This window comes from Lactuca serriola, chromosome 9 (genome assembly GCF_051521515.1).
Source record: "Lactuca serriola cultivar US96UC23 chromosome 9, Lser_US96UC23_V15, whole genome shotgun sequence".
Lineage (NCBI taxonomy): Eukaryota > Viridiplantae > Streptophyta > Magnoliopsida > Asterales > Asteraceae > Lactuca > Lactuca serriola.
Window position 1 is genome coordinate 33,373,026 of NC_136416.1, and position 17,182 is coordinate 33,390,207.

A 17,182-nucleotide genomic window follows, 5' to 3' on the forward strand; every position below is an offset into this window, starting at 1 on the left:
TTTCTTTTTTAAAAAACTCATCTTTAAATATTATTAAAAAAGAACCTTTAATTCACCAATGAAACAATCAGGGCCATTGATTGTGTTTTAATCTTATATTTTCCACCATTAGATCAAACTGCTAACATCATCTTCCCTAAATAAAATTAAAATGAAATTACATTTAATTATAGAATGTATAATAATTATAGCATCTTTAAATTCAGTAATTATTTTATCAATTGAAACATATCATTTTATTTATATACATGATATCAATTTCTCTAATTAATATTGTTTCTAATTTAACTCCCTTATTTATAGCTTTTGATTTCCAAATTCAAACCCGTTTATATTTTATTTTTTATTTTTTTTAAAAAAAAACTCATTAAACAAGAATATCAATAATTAAGTTAATTAACCAATAAAATCTAATAAAATCCCATTAAATCAACAAAATATTTAAGAGTCAAAATTAAAATCAATATTATTCATAATTTATCTTCCAGTATATCCCATATAAAATGAACAAAGCTAGTGGAACGGATCAAAAGCAGGATAAGTAAGTTTTTTTTTATTGTTACACTTCAACTTGCATTAACAAAGACGTATCTGTTGTTCCAAGGTTTTCAATAACTCTTTTATACATATTATTATAATCTTCGATTAAATTTTTAAATTTTATATTATTGAATTTGTTTCTATCAATGGTTTTAGTTTCAAAATCACCATTATAGTACAAGACTTTACCAGCGTGGTGTCACTTACGTTATTTGATCGTGACGCAAAGAAATTTCTGGAAAAAAAAACACACTAGAGTTGCTTCAAAAGTTTAATGAGGTTATCGGTATTAACTTTATTTACATAAAACTAATTTTTACTTTTTGTCTGTCTATTTTTATAACCGTTAGTTTTTCCATTTTTAGGAGGGTAATATGAAGATTTATCCGTCTGATTTGAAATTACTTTTGGATAAAAAGTTGTCGATCAAAATTCAAATTTCTCATTATAATTTGAAGAACAATGTTGATGGTTATGCAATCTTAAACTTCAATGTTGATAATAGAATCACTTTTGAATTGGAAAAAAAAAATTAACATCGAACAGGTAACATTTTTTTACGAAACATACTACAAACACTACACTTATTAGACTCATTTTTTTATATTTTAGTTGATCAACTAACGTATGTCTATGTACTACAATTATAGGCGTCATAATTTGATTCGTTTAACGTTTTAGCGGTGAAATTCGGATGTCAAGACACATTAAATTTAAAGGTTTTAAATATAATATAACTAAATCTAATATTTTAAATACTTTAAAATATTATTAACTTTTAGATTGACATATGAATTTATTTTCTATATATAGGATGCAGTTTCATTTACTGGTGATAACGTCACACCGGCTTCGAATCTTGATAAAAGTATTGTAACAAGTCCACTAACTAAGTGGGCATCCTTTAAAAAAATGTCTAGACATGAATAATTAAAACACAACTTGGAACGTGTTTACGATGTTGATAATATGGAGACAATGTCCTCAACCAAACGATCATTAACATAAATCGCAGATCGTACTTATGGAGAATGCAAACCAAAACTGTTAATTACAAATAAAGAAAAATAATATATGATTTTCGTGATTTTATATGAGTAGTTGAGTGATTTGGGTACAATTGATTTCATATTATGTTTACATACCATTTGGTTTTTGGGTTTGTTTTTTGATTACTTTGTTTAATATTATTCGTTTTTTGGGTTAGAATTTTGATCATTCAAAATCCTTTTGGGTTTTATGAAATGCTGAATTATTCATCTATTTGCCTTTTGGGTTTAAACTCATATGAATTTAGAATTTTAATCATTTTTTACTCTATTATTCCGTTTGAATGTGAATTTGTCAACATTGTTACAATGTTATTCATTACAACTTCAATATAAATATTAACAAGTACAAGTTTTTATGAAATTATAAACTTTTATAAACCTTTTAACCGTTTTAAAACAATAATTTAAAATTTCTTGTGAATTTATTGAAAAATTTATTAGTAAACATTTACCATTGAAATATTTTTATTTTTTAGATATTAATGATATCCATAATTTTACAGATTTAAATAATAAAACCCATTACAATGATGCTAGAGAGAGGCAAAGACTAGGATTTTTATATTTTTTTGGAAAGAGAACTTCCCTAACGAGGGTTTCCGGGCCAGCTTTCACGCACCGACTAATCCCCCGCTGCGAATATGAGGTTATGCCTCATGACACGGAGCCACTGCACGCGAAACTCTATGGCCACAGAGGCTGAGTAGTGAGATGATTTGAACATGAGTCAATAGGTTATCCACCATATCTTCCACATGTCTTACGAAGTCACCGCAACCCAAGTGTATGACATTTACATATACAAAATAGAATATTGGATTCTATGTTTAAAAGAGAATCTTTATTTCATCATCTAAAGCAATAAATATTTTTGATTGTATTTCACTTATACCTTTTCCACCCTTAGATCAACTTTTTTACGTCATCTTGACCAATGTTTGGTCAAACATGTTGTCCATCAATGTTTCTTCAAGAAACTTAGTTTTCTATTAATTTTAATAACAAATTTGTTGAATTAAGCATACTTTCATGATTATAAATTTGTCTATTTTCTATTGTTAAATCAAGTGTAAATGAATTTGAACAATCATTAAATTTCATATTCTATGATGTAATTTATGCACTAATTAATCAAACAATAGTACATATCCAAGTGGTCGGGTACCTCCAAGACAATAAGCAAATATGTAAATTATATGCAATTTCACAATATTGTAATTTTTTTACTGGATTTAAATGAATGACTACTTCTTTCAGTTGATTTAAATTCTTGATTACTCATATAAGGCTGTAAAAAAATAAAATTCTGATAAGTTGAAAAAATTGTTCAACAAAACCTTAAAATTTTGAAATTTGCTGGAAATTTAGTTATATGTCAAGTTAGGCTTCTTTTTGTGTTGTCATGTTTGCTGATTTGGCTATGTAGAGTTCATTTGAAGTTCCATTTCTCTACAAGAATATTAATGTTCACATCCAAGTGGAAACAATCAAAACTCGTAAGCATTCTAAATGGATGCACTTCTTGAATCAAACATCTAAACCGGATTTCATTTGGTAGTTGGATGTACCGACCAAAATGTAAGATTTGTGAAAGTTCATTATTATTTATTAGTGTTAACCTTTAGCAAATTATGAAACTAATATTATATTTTTGTTAATAACATTTTTTTGTAATAATTTATATGATCGGAAGATATGTATATGTGATTGGGTGTAGCCTAAAAAATCATATTTTAATTTTTATAAGGAAAAATGCTTTGAAATCGACCAAGTTACAATGTATGAATTTGATGTTTATGGTTATGACAATTCACTTTATTTGTAATGTTTATCGAATTTCTTTGCAAAATTTAATGTTGCCGGTACATGTAACAACTTATTGTTATTTTTGGTTTTACATGACCGATATGAGAAGAGCCATATCAGCCTCCATAAGGGTTGGTACGCCGAACACACTTAATTCATAAAGCAACTACACAACATGTTTTAATAAGAAGTCGCATTATGTTGTGATAAAACGAAGATCACATAGATTATTTATGTCAAAAATTACTGTATTAAAAAACTAAATTGCTCTAATATAAATATTAAATATTTTTATCTATTAAGTTTGGTTCAAAAACTCTAACAATGAATCTAACTAACATTTTTTTTATTAAAATTCAACCTAAGACAAAGCCACCTATTAATATGATATTTATCGATGTTTTAAAAACCGGTTTTTTAGTTAAACTGGTATGGTGACCGGTTTCCGGTTCAACCGGTTTAACCGGTTCGACCGCTGAGTAAACCGGTTTCTACAATTTTCATCATTTTTCGTATTTTCCTACACATACATACATACACAAATCAAGAATTTAATGTCTACAAATTCAAACATTAAAATACACATGAAAATAAGTTGTAGATCAATTTAAATATTAATAACTCATAACCATAAGTTTTACATCAATTCACGTGTATTAAAAAGAAAACAAATTCCTAGATGAATATAAACGCATCAAAAAACTTCATAACATTTACCATGTGCTTTTATTCAAAAAAAATTTAATAAATATGAAAAACTATCAAAGTTTATTATGCAAAAGGTTTCAATTTCATGTGTTTTTATTCAAATTAATCGGTTCAACCGGTTTAATTGAACCGGTTCAACCGGATTTTTATAAAAACCGGCCGGTTCGATCCGGTTCAAAAATAGACATAAACCGGTGATAGTTGAACCGCTCCCTTCCCCGATTCCCGATCCAACCAGTTCGACCGGGCAGTTCAAACCGGTTTTTAAAACATTGATATTTATTTAATCATTATCCGCGTTTAACGCGGGTCATAATCTAGTACATCCAACAAAGGCAAAACATAACAACAATAACCATATACGCTAGACATATTTTTAGGAATACCACATGTTTATAAGAAACATGGACCAAAATATTATAAACAAATCACCCCAACAACATATACCTTATATACCTTATGATGCTAATTATTAAAAGATCAAGTGAAAAAAACTTGGACTTGTATTTAACCATTCATGTTAATATATAAAATACAACAATCATTTTTTGTTGTTGTTGTTGTTTTGTTAAGTGACTGATATGTCTACAAAGAAAGTTAATCTTTGAATAGAAATTATCTGCCGCTTGGTGAAATAAACTATTTGTTGGCTGTCAAAAAGAAACTAATCACGAGGTGTTGTATTTTTATGGTGTAATAGTCTTATGGAAAAACACTAATCGCCGAAAGAAACTATATCGCGCCTCTGCACCACGGGTATCCTAATATATATATATATATATATATATATATATATATATATATATATATATATATATAAAAGCTTACGTTATTCTATTCAAAGTAATTATTGTGTTATTGTATACATAAATGTGGACCAATTATTTTACTTATTTTAAAAAAGTGATTAATACATATTATTGAATTAAATATAATTGAAAAATACCATCTAATTTAACTAGAATGGTATTTTAGTCAATTAATATAGATTTAATAAATGAAATTTGGATATTTTAAGGGATCATAGATTCTATTAATTTTAAAAATCCGATTTTTACTAATTATAAAGTTTTTAATTCAGACATTCTGACAGAATATGTTTAAGTATATTCAAAAATAAAAATATTCTAGAACAATAAAATAATAAAAATATTCTTGAACATATTTCTTGATCATGACTTTAAAATTTCCTTGTAAAATAACAAATTATCGAACCAACAATTGAAGAATTAAAACAAAAATTACGTTAATTCTTATAGAACACATGTAATAATTATTAAAAATTACATTTATTGTTAAAGAATAAAACTAAAAAACTTTCAAATCGGAAAAAAATATCAAAATCTAACAAATACACTAATTCATTCTAAAAGAATAATGTTGTTGGGAAACACTTTTAATTTTGTGTTTCGTTCTTCAAGCATCAACTTCTGTAAAAACAAATCAAATTGTAGTTTAAAATCCAATAACACATTAGCAAATGATAAATAAAAAACTATATTCCTTTGGAAAAATATGTGGACTTGTTAACTGCACCAAAACCAATAACCAAAAATTGTAGAACATGTATAATCAATAAGAAAATATCCATATTCCATTCCAACAGAATTAGAATTCGTGTTTCCATTCCGATAAAATTTGAATTCGTGATTCTATTCCGATAGAATTGGATTTGTATAAAATACACAAACCGATTTAATGCTTCTAGAACATCAGAAAGGGGCGAGATTAATTTCTAGTTTGTTTCAGAAATCATAACAGAAATGAAAAGCATAATCTATTTGAAAAGAAATAAGAGCGAACGCCACATCAAAAATAAAATCATAGTAATATAATAACAATTTAGCAAAAATATGAAATCAGAAATTCAGAATAGCATAGAATCGGAAATTAATCAACATCAAAAAATTATCAAAATCACAACAACATCAAAACCTAAATCACTGCAACATCAACAAATTCATATCAATTACCAAACATCATATTTGAGTTCTTTTTGGAGTTGCCAACATATATTGAGAAACAAGAACAGAGATTATGCAATGAATATGGAGATGTTTATGAATTGAAAGAGGTTGTTGATTTGGAACTAAATTGGAGGCAGGTTCTTAAGGAATATAAGAGTGAATGGTCCTATGAGGATAAAACCAATAGGTATATCACCTCAAAGCTAGTTGTTGGAAAGGTCTAAAGATGAAAGGTACTTGCAAGAAGCGAGAGTGCTCGAAAGGTTTCCGGCAAACTTATTACCGGAGAAATTAAGCGTGACCATATTTGCACAGTTGGAGAGAGAAACAGACAAAACTGAAGAATCAGAAAGTTTGTTTTTGATAAGCTTAGAGAACGAAGGCTAGTGCATGTCAGAAACAACGATTACAGTCGCCGATAAATCAATTGTTTGAAGCGAACAAGAAGAAGAAGAGAAAGAAAGGTTCCTGTAGAAATAGTTTTCGGCGAAATAAATATCAGAGAGGTTTAGTGTACCGGAGAGATACCCACCGGTGAGATTGACGGCGGTGACACGACTGTCTTTCGAGCAAACAACCCCCGCCATGAACACGCCGACGACGTTGATGTAGACGTCCAATCTGATAAAACACTGTTTGTATCAAAATCAACCGACGATTTCCTGAATGACAATATCTCTGAACATTGTCTTCTTAACTCATAACCAAAGCAAAACAAGAAAAAAAAGACTGTCTCTTTCAAGATCAACTTCAAAAAAAATCAAGGGTGTGAGGTCGATTTATGAAGGGGATAAATTTAAGGTTAGAAAAAGTCAATTTGATATAAACCTAGATAAATTAGGTTAAAAGTCAATACCATGATTATAGAAATTATTTTTGGAAGTTATTAATCATATTACTAAATTACCCTTTTTTATTTATTTAATTATTTAATTTTGATTGGCCCACATTTATGAATACAATAACACAATAATTACTTTAAATATCTGAACCTAGTGCTCTCTCTCTCTCTCTCTCTCTATATATATATATATATATATATATATATATATATATATATATATATATATATAGAGAGAGAGAGAGAGAGAGAGAGATTGTCCCCCCTCGCTTCGTGGGGAACGTATGTGATGGTTTGCTTTTTATGTTCTAGCCACATAAAAGAAAAGTACTATTATTCATCATTTTATCGTTCTGTATGCACAGTTTTTTTAGGGGGACTAAAGTTGCCGACATAAGAAAGTCTAGGGGTCAAACCTGCAAATATGTCAACATTAAGGGGTGGAAATTGTTGTTGTTCAAATTTGAGGGGATAAAAATGACATTTTACAAAGTAAAAGGATGGAAAGTGCCATTCTTCAAAGTAAAAGGTGTAATCTGCCATTCTAAGGGGTGTAGATTGCCAATATACGAAAATACAGGGACCAAATATGCCAACATAAGAAAGTTTTTAGCTAAAGTATGAAATAAGAAAGTGGATTTGTGGCCAAACTAGGAAATAATAAACTTTTATGCCCAAATTATGAAAACATAAAATAATATTACTCGTAAAGATTTGCTTTTTTTATATAGTGTACGAAAGTATATGGACAAAATCTGTCGACATAAGAAAATTGGACAAAGTATGAAACAGGAAAGTAGATTTGTTGCTAAAGTATGAACTAAACTTTTGTAACCAAATTAGGAAAACAAAAAACAATAATATTCATATTGGAATTGTTTTTTATTATATGACTAGAAATTGCTCCTTCCTCATTGTGGGATGCAGGACAAAAGTTTGTTTTTATCCCTTTTACAAGACATAATCTGTAAATTTTTTATTAGTTAGGAAAACTTTTCTAAGTTTTTAGTGTAATGGACCAAAGAATATAATATTTAAGGGGAAAACTGCAATAAAGTATTTACATATTAACCTCTTAATCAATTTAGTCTTTATATCTTTTTTTATTCAATTAAGTCTCATAAACCGATAATCGTATTCAACTTAATCCTTTTATCTGGTCCAAAATTTACACTTTTGACACATATTTTAAATTTTATTATAAATTTGGTCCAAAGTTTCTCATTTTGGCCCAAATTTTAGAATTTTGTTATTAATTCATCATAACTTTAGTTTTTTTACAACTTTTTTTTCTCAAAATAATGTTTCAAATGTGTCTTTTCTTTATAAAATCATATTTATACAAAAAGAAAACATATTTTCAAATAAAAAATCTTATATTTTCTATATAAAAACTTTTTTGTATACGAAATACTTATTTATAAAAATAGGTATTCATTAAGTACATAAATATATACAAATCTTTTTTCATAATAAAAATGTATACAAACATATATTTTACAAAATAAATGTATACAAACATCAATTTTATTATAAATACATTTGTATGCAAACACATATTTATAAGAAAATATATACAGACACCTATTTTATAGTAAACTTATATATTTCTTTTGTAAAAAGATATTTATATGCACCCAAATAAGTGTTTATATATATTTCTTTTGTAAACACATATGTATATATATGTTTTATAAACACGTATTTTATAATAAATGCATTTGTATTCAAACATGTTTATATATAAAATGTATACAAACACGTATTATATACAAAATTATTCAAACACGTTTTTTATAAAAAAAAATGTACACAAAGATGATTATATATATATATATATATATATATATATACACACACACACACACATAGACACGTTAGTATGAAATATTTGTTTGTTTACATTTTTTAAATATGTGTTTGTATACATTGTTTTTATAAAAATGGATTTGCTATGTACTTAATAAATACCTATTTTTATAAATAGATAATTCGTATACAAACAAGTTTTTAAAAAAAAGTTTTTATATAGAAAATATAAGATTTTTTTTTTGTGAAAATATGTTTTTTTTTTTGTATAAATATGATTTTGTAAAGAAAAAACATATTCGAAACAAATTTTTGAGAAAAAAAAGTTGTAAAAAAAACTAAAGTTAGGAGGAATTCATAACAAAATTCTAAATTTTGGGTCAAAATGGCAAATTTTGGACCAAATTTGTAAAAAAAAATTAAATTCGGGCAAAAAATGTAAATTTTGGATCAAAATTGTAATAAGTTTTGAAACCTGGGCCAAATATGTAATTTTTGAAAGTTAGATGACCTGTTAACCATGTTAAATGGTTAAATTAAATACGATTATCGGTTTTTAGGACTTAATTGAATAAAAAAGATATAAAAAATAAATCGATTATAAAATCAATATATAAAGATTTTGTTGTAGTTTTTCCATATTTAAATACATGTATATTTCTGTAAAAAATATGGTGTATAGACCTTTTTGTAATTAATTTTTTCATAGGGACCAAGTCTGCCAATATATAAAATAATGCTTAAAGTCTAAAATATAAAATATAAAAAAATACATATGAACATTTTTTAAATTAAATGGATATTTTTATAATTTATTTTTTATATAAAACCAAACCTGTTAAAATACAGGAAAAAAAAAAAGAAAAGAAAAGATTAAAGTCTAAAACCTAAAAATATACTAGTTGTTGTTTTTTTATATATAATAAATAATAAAATAATAATATGCTATAAAATATAATTTAGTGATGACTTTAATTTTGTTGTTTATAAATTCTTTAACAAAATTTAACGTGTTGTTTTCAAGTTTTGGTTTCGGGCCCTATACGTGTTCCGCCGCTGCTATCTCCACCGTAAAACAAGACTCGGAACGACGACCGGTGCAGCAAGAAACCATGGCTGTCGGAAAGGAAAACGTGGAGGTGGTGGAGATAACCAAGCCCCGAACGGACACAAGAGACTACAAAAGAATAGTCCTTCCCAACTCTCTTCAAGTTCTTCTCATCAGTGATCCTGATACCGATAAGGTCTATCGTTGACTCAATCATACCAAAATTTATCAGTTTTAGGGTTTTTTTTATTACTTTGTTGATGAATAACTACCGACTATAATGAGATCGACAATCCATTTGTTTTCTCAGTGTGCAGCCTCGATGAATGTTGGTGTTGGTTCGTTTAGCGATCCTGAAGGTCTCGAAGGCCTTGCTCATTTTCTTGGTGCGACATACTGTTCTTCCATCTCTAATCAACTATCAATTTTGTTGATATTTTCTTTTTGCAGCAGATTGTGTTTATGTGCTTTACTTGAAACGGAAGTTATATATCCGACATCATGATCATGTTCATCAAACATTGGAAGCGTTTAGCATCATATTATGTTCTTAATCAAATAATCAATATAAAAACTTTGGTTCTTCATGATGATATTGGGATTGTGAATGGAGGAACATAGTCCTAACTGTTTACATTGTAAGTTTAGGTCGAATGAATTGATTTATTACTTCAAAAGTGATAAAGTTTTGAAATATTCAAGAAAATATGGAATTCCATTAAAATTTATACATAAGAAATACTAAAACTGAGAAAAATTGGTGTTTACTTATTTGAAGTCATTTTTGAATCTCAATGGTAATAGGTGATTTCACCTTGAAAACCTGTAATTTCTATCAAAATCTCATGTTAATAAGATCTTTTAGAATCTCCATGAATTAACTTGCTTATAAATCATTTCCACTTCTTATTCCTTTCTTTCTGTCTGGATGAGTTAGGGTGCCTGCCTCTTTGAGGCTAATCAATCACCCTCTTGAAGCAATAATTTTAATTCATTTGAAATGCAATCTCTGAGAAACCAACATGTCCATATGATCACATAGTTGCATTTGTAATTGATTTGTTGACTATAATTTTCATACAATTATCTATATACTCAGTTTTGGAGGTCAGAATATAACTCAAGATTGATGAGTCCGATGTTTTAAAGCTCATTTTAATTCTTTTAAAATTGAATTGCAGAACACATGCTGTTTTATGCAAGTGAGAAGTACCCTTTGGAGGATAGTTATTCTACATACATATCCGAGGTACTTGATATTGTACTTTTCCTTCTTCCCATTGGTACTCATGTTCTTTCATAGAAGATGAATCACAAAGATGCATATAATGATCTGTTCTTGTCTAGCTTATTATCAGATCCAATAATTACATTTACTCAAATATATGTTACCTACTTATAGCATGGAGGTCGTACCAATGCATATACATCCTCTGAGCACACCAATTACTACTTTGATGTTAATGCTGACTGTTTTGAAGAGGCTTTAGATAGGTACATTTCACTTGTTTTTGACAATTCTTTAATTTGTTCACCGCATTCCCATTTTGTCCTTGCAGAATTCAAACTAATCTGTTTTTGTATCGTGTCTTTTGTTGTATAGATTTGCACAGTTCTTTATCAAACCACTAATGTCATCTGATGCAACTACAAGGGAAATAAAAGCCGTTGACTCTGGTCAGCATTGATTTAACAAGTTGATTGTTCAATTATTGTGTACTTCTATTGATGATCTTTTAGTCACAACCTCTTTCCACTCTTGTATGCAGAGAATCAGAAGAATTTACTCTCTGATGCATGGAGAATAAATCAGGTAATGTTGATTTTTACATATAAAGATTGTGGTTAAGTTGATTCATTATAAAAATATCTCTAACTTCCTTCTTTGCCTTAATTATACTTTGCAGCTGCAAAAACATCTTAGTGAAGAAGGTCATCCATACCACAAGTTCAGTACAGGTTAGCATTTCACATTCTTTCTTGTTTAATCTGTAAAAGATCATTTATTATGGAATATCTGTATTAAATTTAGGTTTCTGAAACTGCTAAATAACAGATGTATTGCTTTGTATCTCATAGGGAACTGGGATACACTTGAGGTAAAGCCAAAGGCAAGAGGGGTAGATACAAGAGATGAACTCCTCAAATTCTACAAAGAAAATTACTCAGCCAACCTCATGAATCTTGTTATATATTCAAAAGGTATGCATGTGTCATGTTTTTATAGCCTTAATTAACCCATTGTGTTTAATATTATTATCTGCACTCCAGAAAGCTTGGATAAAATTGAAAACAGGGTACTGAGCAAATTCCAAGAAATAAGGAATATTGACCGCATCCATCCGAGTTTCCCTGGTCAACCATGCACCCCTGAACATCTTCAGGTCTGAGTCCTTAAAGCAAGCTTGTTTTGCTTTATGTATCATTTGTATGATTTTGGATTTATTTATCAGGTTATTGTGAAAACTGTTCCTGTAAAACGTGGTCACAAGCTGAGAATTACATGGCCAATGACACCTGGCATTCATCATTACATGGAAGGGCCAAGTAGGTATCTTGGCCACTTAATTGGTCATGAAGGAGAAGGATCCCTCTTCTATGTCTTGAAGAAATTGGGTTGGGCAACAAGCTTATCTGCTGGTGAATCAGACTGGACTATGGAGTTCTCTTTCTTTAAAGTGGTCATTGAATTAACTGATGCTGGCCATGGTCAGTGTTTCCACTCTTCTACTCTTCTACTCTTCTCTGTGTGTGTGTGTGTTTTAATAGATATTGACATCATTTGTAATATATGTTTCATGAAAACACCAGAAAATGCTGAACTTATAATTGGGCTCCTTTTCAAATACATTACACTCTTGCAACAATCTGGTGTTTGCAAGTGGATCTTTGATGAGGTACCTGAAAATGCTCGCAAATATTATCATATCATGTTCATGCCTTTTCAATTTTCTAATGATGTTATTTTGATACATGATCCCTATAGCTTTCCGCAATCTGTGAGATGACTTTCCACTATCAGGACAAGATTCCTCCGATTGATTATGTGGTGAAAATTTCATCAAATATGCAGGTATTTTGCACCTTTGTGTCATGATTTGTGGCAAGTTAAACTTATATATGAAGTTATTGTGTTGTTTACTTATTCGAATAATCATTTTGAACAACATTGCAGTTATACCCTTCAAAAGATTGGCTAGTTGGATCATCTTTACCTTCCACTTTTTCCCCTGAAGTTATTCAGTCTGCACTAAATGAGCTCACACCAAACAATGTCAGGTAGCGTATCATCCATCTATCAATGAGTTTGTTAGTGTTGGCTAAATTTATATTATATGATTTCTCAATTATGCCCTTCTGTTTCCAGAATCTTTTGGGAGTCAACAAACTTTGATGGACATACTGAGCTGACAGAGCCATGGTATGGAACTGCATTTTCTGTTGAAAAAATCACGGCTTCCACCATTCAGGTATTACTTTTGACTTTTCTTTACATGTGTTTGACCTTGTAATCAAAATTATTTAAACCCTAATATCACACATGTAAATAAATTTCAGGAATGGATGAAAAAAGCTCCTGAAGAAGACCTACATTTGCCATGTCCTAATGTGTTCATACCTACTGATTTGTCAATTAAGAATGTGAAAGAAAAGGTGTGAATTGTGATTGGTGATATAGTTTTGAAGTCATATCTCTATTATTATCTTCCCCAATTTAACTCTGTTGTGGTGTTTTAAATTCTAAACAGGTGAATATTCCAGTTTTATTGAGGAAATCACAATATTCAAGATTGTGGTATAAGCCTGACACAACATTTTCTACTCCAAAAGCATATGTTAAGTTGGATTTTTACTGCCCATTTGCTGGCAGTTCCCCTGAAGCAAATGTTCTTACTGATATTTCTACACGGTTATTGATGGATTACTTGAATGAATACGGTTAGTGCTACTCACAAAAGAAGTTTAAGTCTACTTTTTGGTTTATTTCACTTGATAAATAGGTTTACAGCATCTGTTTTATGGCTTTTGTCTGATATAATATATTAATATTATTTTAACTCTCTCTCTCTCTCACACACACACATATATTTATTTGTTTACTATTGTGGTATTACATATTACATTCTAAATAAATACTTGTTATTTGTAAATTTCAGCTTACGATGCTCAGGTTGCTGGTCTGTATTATGCCATTTCTCACACAGATGATGGTTTTCAGGTACAAAAATTCTCACTATAATTTTAGTATTTTATTATGTTTAGGGATTGTTTCTTTTGACCTTAATGAGCTTAATGGGTTAAGCGAAAAAACATGGCTTAATGTGTTAGAACACTAACCCTTTACATATTTGCCCTTCTTTTTACCACCCAACTCCTCTCACGTTGAAATTAATTTAAAATTTTAAAACTTGTTAACAATTACTATTAATATCTTATCTCTTGACACTTACTCTTTACTTGTGAACTTGTTTTTATTAACAATTCAGGTGACTTTGACTGGATATAGTCACAAGTTAGAGATCTTACTCGACACTGTAATAGCGAAAATTACAACTTTTGAAGTAAAATCAGACAGGTTCTATGTGATCAAGGTAAAAAAAATGGCATAGTTACTTATTATGTTAATGACTATCCACTGTTGTCGTATCTCATGTTACTTATGTATGTATGTATGTATGTGTAATTACATGTCCTTTTTGTAGGAATTGGTCATGAAAGAATATGAAAATTACAAGTTTCAACAGCCATATCAGCAGGCCATGTATCACTGCTCATTACTTGTAAAAGATCGATCATGGCCTTGGACTGATGAGCTTGAAGTTCTTTCTGTTCTTGAACCTGAACATCTTTCAAGATTTTATCCTCAAATTTTGTCAAGAATCTTCATAGAGTGCTATGCAGCAGGTTTTTATACCATTATTACTCTATGCAGTTGTGTTTTTTCTTCTTTTGTTATCTAAAGATATATATATATAGCTTTATCATTGTGCTTAATTTGAACGACCAGGGAATATTGAATCAATTGAAGCCGAATTAATGATTCAACATGTTGAAGATGTACTTTTTATGGGGACAAAACCATTGTCTCAAGCTCTATTCCCATCACAGCATCTGACAAATAGGGTGGTCAACTTAGAAAAGGGTGTTACATATTGCTATAGTAAAGAGGGTCTGAATCCAAGTGATGAAAATTCAGCTCTTCTTCACTACATTCAGGTAAGCATAGTTTTTCAAGTATAATAAGACATAATGATGAATGAAATTGCTAATTGTTAATTGTGTATAATATATACAGGTACATCAGGATGATTTTAAGTTGAATATCAAACTTCAGCTGGTTGCTCTTATTGCTAAACAACCAGCCTTTCACCAACTTAGATCAGTTGAGCAACTTGGTTACATCACTGTGCTTATGCAGAGGTATATGAAACACTTGCACTTGTTTTTTATATTTTTATAAATGATGGCCCAAGTCTCATTTTGGATTTTTAATGAGAATCAATATTTATGAAATTGAATATATTAGGAACGATTCTGGCATCCGTGGAGTGCAGTTCATCATACAATCTACAGTAAAGGTGGGATCTTTGTCGTGTTATTTATTTGTATAATGTATGACTTGAGTAATGTTGGTAAAATGGTATTAAAGATTTCCAAGTTGCCCAATGAAAGATGATAGAGAAATAAGAACACAAAAATATATGTGGAAAGAAAAACCACAGACCTCAAGAGAGAAAATTATTACAATCACATGGCATTGATACTAATCTGGTTTCTTGGATTTTAACAGGGCCCTAAACATATCGAGTCAAGGGTTCAAGCATTTCTCAAGATGTTTGAGACTAAACTCTATGAGATGCCAGATGATGAATTCAAGGTCACAAGACTTATTTGGAATTTTCGTATGAAAATATGAAATATTTTTATTGATCTGAATATCTAATATAATGGTGCAGAGCAATGTTAATGCACTGATTGAGGTGAAGCTTGAGAAGCACAAGAACTTGAGAGAAGAATCCAGTTACTTTTGGCGAGAAATCCAAGATGGCACCCTCAAATTTGATAGGAAAGACCACGAGGTTTTTACAAATTTGGCCTTTGTGAATAATACTATTAGAATATTATTTATCCAGACAGAATTTAATCGTTGGCAATGGCAATGGCAATGTAATGAGACAGGTGGCGGCATTGAAGCAGTTGAGCAAGGCAGAAATGATCCAATTTTTTGATGAACATATAAAAGCGGGTGCACCACAAAAGAAGGCTTTAAGTGTGCAGGTGTTCTCTACCACACACGCTACAGAGGACACAGGAGATGCAGGCGAGGGCAAAATTGTAAATATTGAAGATGCTTTCAGTTTCAGGAGATCGAGGCCTCTTTACGGGTCGTTCAAAGGAGGTATCGGTCATATGAAGCTCTGAGGTCTTTTATTTATTTTCAATCAACACAATTAAAAGAGCTTGCTTGTTACATACTATTAAATTATATGCACTATAATTTATTCTCTTTTACTTTCATAATGACATATTTCCTTATTTATCTATACCTCACCTCAAAAGTACTTTTACTTTTCGCATATTTACAACTTTATCATGGAACCACTTCTATATTTTAAAATTATGCTGTTTCTAAAATCCCTTTTGGAAACATGGTTTCGTCTTACAAATTTGTTGCTGTATAAACGTATACATCTCAAAACTTGCTCTTCTGTAAGACAATCCCTTTCAACTTTTAAGAAAGTTGATGTCAACAATCGTCACAAATTTATCCTTCGTGTAATACATATCAATATCTTACAAAATTTATATCAATAGATTTTTGCTTTTATAAAATGTTTGGTAATATTACGTATTTAAGCTGGATAAAAGAAAACAATTATATATTTTAAAGTAAACTAGTAAGGGGCTGTTTGGCAGGATCTGAATTTTTAAGAGGTCTGAATTTCTAAGAGGGTCTGAATTTTTAAGATCTGAATTTTTAATATGTTGTTTGGTTGGAACCTCTGAATTGTTGTGCTGAATTATAAAAATGACCATTTTACCCTTCCATCTTATTTTTCGTTGAATTCAATGTTTCTATTTGTAAAATAACCGAACCAAACTCCTTAAATAATTATAAAAATATATATATAAACACCATACAAAATATTATGCTCTAATACGAAAAGGTGAAAGTATGATACTATAGTAAAGAAATATATAAAAGTACATTGTTATTTCATGTCTTCACCTTTACAAAAACAAGCTTACAATAGGTTATAAAAACTAACTGAAATGTATGTTTACATGGATCACATTAAAAAAAAAAGCCTTTTTATGTAAAATTCCAAAAAGAAGACCAAAATACCCCTGAAAAATTTTCTTGCACAGCCTTTAAACCATCAACCAACTCCTTTCTTCCGGCCATCCA

The 17,182-nt window shown here is 29.4% G+C and overlaps 1 protein-coding gene across 1 annotated transcript; it reads left to right on the plus strand.

The window, feature by feature from the left end:
• Positions 1 to 9,733: 9,733 nt before the first annotated feature.
• LOC145072258 (Insulinase (Peptidase family M16) family protein) lies at positions 9,734 to 16,316 on the plus strand. The gene is made up of 25 exons (XM_079018654.1): positions 9,734 to 9,967; positions 10,082 to 10,157; positions 10,953 to 11,020; positions 11,174 to 11,265; positions 11,375 to 11,448; positions 11,541 to 11,584; positions 11,679 to 11,730; positions 11,851 to 11,973; positions 12,043 to 12,155; positions 12,225 to 12,480; positions 12,583 to 12,668; positions 12,758 to 12,844; positions 12,947 to 13,050; positions 13,139 to 13,241; positions 13,330 to 13,425; positions 13,521 to 13,710; positions 13,929 to 13,990; positions 14,259 to 14,363; positions 14,475 to 14,676; positions 14,780 to 14,988; positions 15,068 to 15,192; positions 15,299 to 15,350; positions 15,563 to 15,649; positions 15,729 to 15,851; positions 15,952 to 16,316. The coding sequence occupies exons 1-25, from the start codon at positions 9,836 to 9,838 to the stop codon at positions 16,192 to 16,194; spliced, it is 2,904 nt and encodes a 967-aa protein (XP_078874780.1). The 5' UTR covers positions 9,734 to 9,835; the 3' UTR covers positions 16,195 to 16,316.
• The last annotated feature ends 866 nt before the right edge of the window (positions 16,317 to 17,182 follow it).